The following is a 9,735-nucleotide window of genomic DNA, read 5'->3' on the forward strand; positions in this document are numbered from 1 at the left end:
GGGATTAAACGCAGCAGCAGGTGGATATGGGATGGGGCGAGAGGTCACCTTGTCCCATCATTGGGACCTGGCGCCAGCAGGGCCAGAGCTGTGGCTTTGTGGCCAGAGGGGTGTCTTTGGTCCTGCGTTGGGTCCCCTAGAGGGTGGAGGGACGGCAGGGTCGCCCATCCTTGGCCCGAGAAGGACCCACCCCTTGCTCTCTGGTGTCCCTCCAGGAGGCGTTACGGAGCAGATTCTTCAGGATGGGCATCCGGGCCCCGCCGCAACTCCTGGAACTGGCCGGCCAGAGCCTGCTGAGGGATGAGGCCTTGGCCATCGCCGCTCTGGAGGAGCTGCCCGCTGAGCTCTTCCCGCCCCTGTTCTTCGCGGCCTTTGCCGGGATGCGCAGCCAGGCCCTGAAGGCGATGGTGCAGGCCTGGCCCTTCCCCTGCCTCCCGCTGGGGGCCCTGATGAAGGAACACAAGCCTCAGCTGGAGACCTTCCAAGCTGCAATCGATGGCCTGGACGTCCTGCTTGCCCAGGAAGTCCGCCCCAGGTGAGGGCGACCCGGCAGGCGGGTGGGGCCTGGGGGTCTGAGCAAGACGCAGCTGGCGTCAGGGAGGGTGCGGGGCCACGGGGAGGCCTTGGGGCCGTGGCTGGGCCACTCTGGGACTAGGCTTTCGGGCGTGCAGGGCTACTTAAGGTGCAGAGGTGACAAAAGGCACATGGGCCCACCCTCTCCTCACGGCACTTAAAGTGGGGACCAGGAGGGGCCCCGGAAGCTCGAGGAGCAGCTGGTGTCTGGGGTGTCGCACCCTTGCCTGGGTTCTGAGCCATGCGGTCCTGGTCCCTGTGGGTCTCCGCACAGCTCAGTGTGTCTCCCGTTGTCCCGCAGGCGGTGGAAGCTGCAGGTGCTGGATTTGCGCCAGAACGCCCACCAGGACTTCTGGACCGTGTGGTCTGGCACCAGGGCTGGTGTGTGCTCGCTGCTGGAGTCTGAGGCGGCCCAGCCCATGAGGAAGAGGCGCCGGGTGGAAGGTGCAAGGGCGTGGCCGAAGCAGACCTGCGCCCCCGTGGAGGTGCTCATAGACCTGTACCTCGAGGAGGGCACCCCTGACCCGTCCCTCAGCTACCTCCTGAAGAAGGTCAAGCAGAGGAGGGGCTCACTCCGCCTGTGCTGTCAGAAGCTGAGGGTCTTCACCATGCCGATGCAGAACATGAGGAAGATCCTGAAGCTGGTGCAGCTCGACTCTGTCCAGGACCTGGAGGTGAACTGCACCTGGAAGCTGGCCACCCTGGGCAGGTTCGCGCCACACCTGGGCCAGATGGTCAACCTGCGCCGGCTGCTCCTCTCCCACATCCACATGATGCCGCACGCCGCCTCCGGCAAGGAGGAGCACTGCATCAGCCAGCTCACCGCCCAGTTTCTCAGCCTGCAGCACCTGCAGGAGCTCTACCTGGACTCCATCTCCTTCCTTGAGGGCCGCCTGGACCAGGTGCTCAGGTGAGGCGTGGTGCTGTCTCTCTGCAGACCAGGGCAGGCCCCTCTCGTTTCATTACCCGTGGGGTGTCTGTCTACCGTCTGCCTGCCATGGATGGTGCCAGGGTGCACAGGCCACTCAGAGGTCCACACGATGCCACCACTCCGTCCCCTGGCATCTTGTCACATAGCCTCCCAGGTTAGGGTCAGAGGTGTGGCCTCAGTTAGATGCCTGTCAAAGGGGGCTCTTTGCTGGGAATCTGCATCTTGGGGGCTTTGGGCCAGGTGAGGGTGGCTTTGGGAATTCTTCCTGAGAGAGTGATGTCTAAGCTGAGATGATGGAAAATAACTAAGCAAGGAGGACATTGACCAGGGGAAAGCCCATCCAACGTGAGGTTTCAAATCGGAAGCTCTGTGCTGAGCAGTTGGTCCACGTGAGCCTGTCCCTCCCACCTATCCCACTTTCCTGTCTGTCCCGGGTTGCTTTAGGCTCCAGGTGAGGTGTGATGTGGGAAATGGGTGATTCTGGAGATGACGGGGAGGGAGCAGGAGTGAAGAATTGTGGAGTCCATCAGGACATTAAGCAGTTATTGCTCCTAAGTAGTCCAGAGAAGAGAAACAAAAAATCAAATGAGTATCATTATTGAAGTGGTTCCAATCTCGAGTCCAAATTACAATTATTATTTGCTTCTAAGGCTTCTGATTACATAGGAATTCTTCAGTAACAAATTACTTCTTCTAGAAATTTGTTTTTCATTCTTAAGATAGAATCATAGCTTTACCTGGAACACAATGATGAAAAATGAGAGAATGCAGCCTGATTTATTTGTGTGAAAGAGTTGGATTGATTTCCTTTCTGGAAACTGCAGACTCAAAGCATTAGGAATAAACGTGTTCATTCAACAAGGACAAAAAAAAAAAAAAAGAGTTGTGGAAAGTGAGGGTGGTTTGTGGCTGATACAGTGACCAGAGTTAGCCCCTGCCGGCTGGACCCCTCTGGACGTTGCCAGACCTTGCCTGGCTTAGCCCTTTAAGCACAGATCCCAGTACCCTCACTGGGAACAGAAAAACGGATGATGGGGTCCAGGAGGTGGCAGGAAGGGAGCCCGAGTTGAAAGCAGTTTAGGTCATGTCTCCCAATACTGTAGTTTGCTGATCCCCTCTCTCGCTTGGGACATGGTGTCAGGCTCCCCGGTGGGCACCTGCCATTGTTACCTTACCTGTGCTCACAACACCTGGCAGGGGTACGTCGTCCCCCACCTGACGGGTGAGCACAGGAAGCACTTGAGGATTCCTTCCCTTGACCGCGTCACACGGCAGAGAAGGGATGGGGAAGGACCCCGCTCAACCTTGGGCTGACCTGACACCTCTCCTTTGACCATGCAGCATCCTCCGGAAGACTGGGATCTGGTGAAATGGGCTTCTCTTCCCTTGAGGCCTGGGCCACCCCACATCCCTCCGCCCACCACCTCCATCCTCCCGGGGCTGACTGCTCTGTCTCTCTCCAGGTGTCTGAAGAACCCCCTGGAGACCTTGTCGATTACCAACTGCCTGATTTCGGAGTCAGACCTGATGCATCTGTCGCAGTGCCCGAGCGTCAGCCAGCTGAAGGATCTGGGCCTTAGCGGGGTCAACCTGACCAGCATAAGCTCTGAGCCCCTCCGGGTCCTGATCGAGAAGGCCTCGGCCACCCTCCAGGACCTGGACCTGGACGAGTGTGGCATCATGGACTCCCAGTTCAGCGCCCTCCTGCCCGCCCTGAGCCACTGCTCCCACCTCACCACCTTCAGCTTCTGCGGCAACCCCATCTCGATGGCTGTGCTGGAGAGCCTGCTGCGCCACACCGCGGGGCTGAGCAACCTGAGCCACGTGCTGTACCCCGCGCCCTTGGAGAGCTACGAGGACGTGCGCGGCACCCTCCACCTGGGCCGCCTGGCGCACCTGCACGCCCGGCTCAAGCAGATGCTGCGGGAGTTGGGGCAGCCCAGTGTGTTCTGGTTCAGCGCCAACCCCTGTCCGCACTGTGGCGACAGGACCTTCTACAACCCAGAGCCCATCCTGTGCCCCTGTTACATGGCCGCCTAGCCCAGCGAACGAGCCGCAGGCTTTGTCCTGGCATGCGGGCACTGCCGCTCAGACCTCAGCGCATCTCGAAGAAACACAAGCTATAGTTTCAGACAGTTGTTCATTGTTAGCGGGAAAAGGAAAGGTGATTCAGAGCAGGCCGGGGGGATGGTGACTTGGGGGTTGATGGGATCTTCAGGGAGATGCATCCTATAGATTTAGAAATGTGAATCTGAATTTCTAGAGGGGGATTCAGGCTTGAGAAGTAGATGGGGGTGTTATCCCTATGTGGATGGTTATAAAGAAATGGTCAGAAATAAAGGGAACCTCAGTGTCAATCACCTGGTGTTCACTGTGATCTGTGACTGTGATTCTCCCATTTAAACCTCAGGAATCTCCTGTTAGTGATTAAATAAGAAGTCAGCATGTGTGAGGCCCAGGCACCCTAGGCTGGACGAGGTTCGGCCTCAAGAGTTAACAGCACCATTTCTCCCTCCCTTTGGTCTTGTTTCTGGATCATCTGTTACCTCCTCACTTCTGTGGCTGTTCAGTCTATCATTGCACACAAGGTGCATCATCAGGGCCTGGAACGTACTAAGTGTCCAATAATGAGCACCACTGGAGGGAACATTCTTCCAAGGGACCCTCGCTGCTGACTCCACGCAGGCCCTGGACTCTAGCACCCTCCCCAGTGGATCCAGCAGATACACAGCCTCCATCCCTGGCCCTGGGTGGTGCCAGGATAGGGCTTCAATGTGCAAAGTCAGGCCCCGAGTCCTGAGGGGAAAATCCACCCACAGACCATCTGGAGCCTCTGGGACTCACCAGCCCACACCCTCCTTCCCACTGCGTCCAGCCCCTTGAATTCAATTAGTTGTGTCCTGTAAAAACATCTTAATTCCTCCTAGCAGAATAATAGTAAGCTCACATAGACAAATAACATTTGTTTACTATTCGTTTCCCACATTGAAAAGAGTTCATCATTTTGTGCGGAGGTAGGTCACACCAGGGTGAGAATACCCTTCTTCCGGGAAGACCCCCCCTTCTTCCCTGTCAAGGAGGTGATAATCCAGCTCTGAGCCAGTGAGATGCCCTGGATTCTGGGTCCCAAGAGAGAACAAACCCACGCCAGGTCTTGGGAGCACTTAGGTAGAGCAGGTGAACGTCAGACTTGGTTTGGGGGTGTGGTGAGGCCACCCCGTGGGACCCCCCAAGACAGCCCATCCAAATGAAAGGGACACGGGCTTCTCTGGGGGCGCAGTGGTTAAGAATCTGCCTGCCAATGCAGGGGACACGGGTTTGAGCCCTGGTCCGGGAAGATCCTGCATGCCGCAGAGCAACTAAGCCCATGCGTCACAACTACTGAGCCTGCACGCTACAACTACTGATGCCTGCGTGCCTAGAGCCCGTGCCCTGAAACGAGAAGCCACCGCAGTGAGAAGCCCATACACCGCAATGAAGAGCAGCCCCCGCTCGCCGCAACTAGAGAGAGTCCGCGCGCAGCAACGAAGACCCAACACAGCCAAAAATAATTAAATAAATTTACAAAAAAAAAAAAAAAAGGGGGGACATGTTATACAGTGGGGTCCGCCCCGTGGCCCTGGGCTGCCTTACCTGGCTTCCCACGCACGACCTGGGGAGAAGGCCACACACGAAGGCCGGGGCAGGGCTCGTCTGCATGTCCCCTGACCGTGAGCCATCCTCCACCGCCTATCTGGTGTGGCCAGCTGTCAGCAATCCCTTATCCTGCCACACAGCCACTGGCCCTTCTCTATCTTCTTCCCCTAGCAGGCACCCTCTTTTCTTCTGCCCCATCCCTTCCAGCCCCCTACCCTATGCCCCGTAAGAAAGAACAAGAAATGGACCCCTCGGCTTGTGGACATGCTTTGCCATTTCTGAAAGGAGAGAGAATGCAGAAATCTGTATAAGTGATGGTGTGCTGGGAAAAAGGGGGTCAGGAAAAGATCTCTCTTACTTTTCCCCAGTGCGCACCCAGTCTCAGCATCCCCAAGCATCCCTAAGTTACAGAGCATATCTTCCGGAACGGGAACTGGCACCTCTGGGATATGAGGAAAAGTATACAGGACGAGCAGATTCTCCATGAGGAAGAACAGAGGCAGAGATCGTGTGATCTCAGTGCCAGATTCCTCAGCCGCAAAACAGATAATAACACTGGCCTCATGACGTTGCAGTGAGGTCACCCACAGGGCTAACCTATGGAAGGCACTTGCCCCGGTCATGGATGGCCCCATATAGGACAGTGGTGATTATTAGCTGCCCGATGCAAGTAAAGGAAGAAAAACAAAAGTGAACACTGCCTCTTGCTTCTCAAGCAGGGTGCCCTGCACTTGGGACTTTATTTGGCCCAGAGACCACACTTGAGAAAGAAATCTTACAAGAGTCTTTGTTCAGAATTTAGATTTTGTCAACATGTTCAAAGAGGCATATGCTATCAATGCAGTGAGGTTCTGAAAGTCGTTTGGCTGGAGAGGAAGCTCATCCGTAAGGATGGGGCATGGGGAGGTAGTGACTGCTGGGCGCCCAGGGGTCCGGGGGCCATGTGGATGGAGGCCCTGTCGGGGGTGGGGGCGAGCGGGGTCTCCAGCTGCTGGGAAGCAGGCAGGGAGAGTATGGCACATAGGGTGGGATGATTGGAAGTAACCATTTACCCAGGAGCAGCCCCAGCTGCACGTCGGACAGGCAGTGGGGTTAGGGCAGCTGAGGGATAAGATGTGAGAGGGGTGAAGCTGAATAGAAAAGAGCCAGAGAGCAATCTAACACAGGGAAACAGCCACAGGCAGAAACAAGACCAAAAGAAGGCCTGACATGGGAGTTCCCTGGCAGTCCAGTGATTAGGACTGGGCGCTTTCACTGCCTTGGCCTGGATTCCATCCCTGGTCTGGGAACTAAGATCCTGCAAACTGTGCAGCGCGGACAAAAAAAAAAGGCCACACAAAACATTCTCTGACATAAGTCTCGTACCAATGTTTTCTTAGGTCAGTCTCCCAAAGCAATAGAAATAAAAATAAAAACAAATGGGGCCTAATCAAACTTATCGCACAGCAAAGCTTTTGCACAGCAAAGGAAACCGTAAACAAAACGAAAAGACAGCCTACGGACTGGGAGAAAATATTTGCAAATGATGCGAACAACAAGGGCTTAATTTCCCAAATATACAAACAGCTCCTACAATTCAATAACCAAAAAAAAAAACCCAGTCGAAAAATGAGCAGAAGACCTAAATAGACATTTCTCCAAAGAAGACATACAGATGGCCGATAGGTACATGAAAAGATGCCCAACATCACTAATTATTAGAGAAATGCAAATCAAAACAACAATGAGGTACTAATAAGGGGGCTTATACAACTAGGTTCTGAGAGAAATCGCCTAGACTTTGCAGCTGACACGAAGTTGGAGGGGAGTTGGAGACGCTGAGTCTGTGTCGTGGGAAACTTTGAACTGCAGAAATGCAGTGGTGGGTGCCATGTGGACCCAAAAGTGCCAGAGTGGGTTTCGTGTGAGATGCACAAGTGCCCGGTGGGGCCCGGGGTCTGACCTCTACATACTCCCCACACTCATGACCCCAGTGGGCACCTGCATGGCTTTGTTCTAGTCCACAGGCTATTCAATATCTTATCTTCCTTTGAGGAGATGGACCCATGTTTTCCTCACTTAACTCATTGGTGAAGATCCAGCTCCACTTGCTTCTTTCTTCCAGCTCAGTTCCCCCAGTGTTTTAGTTGACGGGTAGAGAAGTGCTTCCACGCAATCCCTTAAATGGACCAAAATGGTTCAGGACAGAGATGAAATCTGACTGCCTCCTAAAACCTTTGGCATTACCTAAGTGATGAGAGTGATCAAGGTGTCTTTTGTTATGTTAATGAGGTGACTTCAGGAAAGCACCTAAGGCTGGGGGGTGGTTGCCAGTGGGGCCAATCCTGTGATTAGAGGGTTGAAACAATCAGTCCCAGCGTGCTGACCTCCAGGGAGGAGAGAGGGGCTGGAGGTTGAGTTTACCCCCCATGGCCAATGATGTGGCTACAAAATAAATGATCCCAAAACGTAGGGGCTTAAAACAATAACTGTTTCCTGCTGCACAGTTACTGTGGCTTAGCCGGGTGTTTCTGGCTCAGAGTCTCTTATGAGGGTCGACTCAAAATACTGGCTTAATCGGCTTATTCGTCTGAAGACTTGACAGACTTGACTTGTGCTGGAGAATCCTCCCCCAGGATGGCTCTCTCCCTTGGCTTTTGGCTGGAGGCCTCAGTGCCTCCCCACGTGGACTTCCCCAGAGGGCTGCCGGAGTGTTCCCATGACACGGCTGCTGGCTGGCTTCAACCAGAGCGGGTGATCCAAGAGAGCAAGGCAGAATATCCATTGTGATCTAATCTTGGAAATCACACACTAGCACTCCACAGTATCCTGCTGGTGCCCTGCTCCTTGTGAGAGGTCATGATACAAGGGTGTGAAGACCAGGGTGCAGGGATCATCGAGGGCCATCTTGAAGGCTGAGTTTCACAATAGTACAAAGTTATTTGCATGCATTATTTTATTTAATAGTCATAACGATCCAGGGAGGTAGTTACCATTTACTTCTGTGCTCCAGAACCTGGCATCATGTCTGGCAGACCCCGGACACTTGAGACTTTATTGAAAGAGAGGTGCACGTGAGGGATTAAGAGTTCAGGATCTATAGACCCATTGCCAAGCTCCAGGCCTGGGATGTGATTTATTTTGTGATTGTGAGCAAGTTTCTTAACATCTCAGATGGCCAAGAGGCACATGAAAAGATGCTCAATATCACTAATTGTTAGAGAAATGCAAATCAAAACTACAATGAGGTATCACCTCACAGCAGTCAGAATGGCCATCATCAAAAAATCTGCAAACAATAAATGCTGGAGAGGGTGTGGAGAAAAGGGAACCCTCTTGCACTGTTGGTGGGAACGTAAATTAATACAGCCACTATGGAGAACAGTATGGAGGTCCTTAAAAAACTAAAAATAGAACTACCATATGACCCAGCAATCCCACTACTGGGCATATACCCTGAGAAAACCATAATTTAAAAAGAGTCATGTACCACAGTGTTAATTGCAGCTCTATTTACAATAGCCAGGACATGGAAGCAACCTAAGTGTCCACTGACAGATGAATGGATAAAGAAGATGTGGCACATATATACAATGGAATATTACTCAGCCATAAAAAGAAACGAAATTGAGTTATTTGTAGTGAGGTGGATGGAACTAGAGTCTGTCATACAGAGTGAAGTAAGTCAGAAAGAGAAAAACAAATACCGTATGCTAACACATAAATATGGAATCTAAAAAAAATGGTTCTGATGAACCTAGGGGCAGGACAGGAATAAAGACACAGATGTAGAGAATGGACTTTAGGACATGGGGAGGGAGAAGGGTAAGCTGGGATTAAGTGAGAAAGCAGCATTGACATATATACACTACCAAATGTAAAATAGATAGCTAGTGGGAAGCAGCTGCATAGCACAGGGAGATCAGCTCGGTGCTTTGTGACCACCTAGAGGGGTGGGATAGGGAGGGTGGGAGGGAGGCTCAAGAGGGAGGGGATATGGGGATATATGTATACATATAGCTGATTCACTTTGTTATACAACAGAAACTAACACAACACTGTAAAGCAATTATACTCCAATAAAGATGCTAAAAAAAAAAAACAACCTAAAAATAGAGCTACCTTATGATCCAGCGATCCCACTCTTGGGCATATATCCAGTGAAAAACATGGTTCTAAAGGATACATGCACCCTAATGTTTATTGCAGTGCTGTTTACAATAGCCAAGACATGGAAACAACTTAAATGTCCATCAACAGAGAAGTGGATAAAGAAGATGTAGTACATATATACAATGGAATATTACTCGGCCATTAAAAAAAAATAAAATAATGCCATTTGCAGCAACATGGATGGACCTGGAGATTATCATACTAAGTGAAATAAGTCAGACAGAGAAAGACAAATATCATATGATATCGCTTATATGCAGAATCTAAAAATAAAAAGATACAAATGCACTTATTTACAAAACAGAAAGAGACTCACAGACTTGGAGAACGAGCTTATGGTTACCAGGAGGGGGGAAGGATTGGGGGAAGGGATAGATTGGGAGTTTGGAATTGACATGTACACACTGCAGTATTTAAAAGAAAATGTCTTTCCATGAAAAAAA

At 51.9% G+C, this 9,735-nt stretch overlaps 1 protein-coding gene across 1 annotated transcript; it reads left to right on the forward strand.

Moving 5' to 3' along the window:
- The first annotated feature begins 227 nt into the window (after positions 1-227).
- Positions 228-3,548, forward strand: LOC309639285 (melanoma antigen preferentially expressed in tumors-like). The gene is made up of 3 exons (XM_082416325.1): positions 228-535; positions 875-1,483; positions 2,968-3,548. The coding sequence occupies exons 1-3, from the start codon at positions 243-245 to the stop codon at positions 3,542-3,544; spliced, it is 1,479 nt and encodes a 492-aa protein (XP_082272451.1). The 5' UTR covers positions 228-242; the 3' UTR covers positions 3,545-3,548.
- The last annotated feature ends 6,187 nt before the right edge of the window (positions 3,549-9,735 follow it).

Source organism: Balaenoptera physalus (assembly GCF_965194825.1).
Source record: "Balaenoptera physalus genome assembly, chromosome: 12".
NCBI lineage: Eukaryota > Metazoa > Chordata > Mammalia > Artiodactyla > Balaenopteridae > Balaenoptera > Balaenoptera physalus.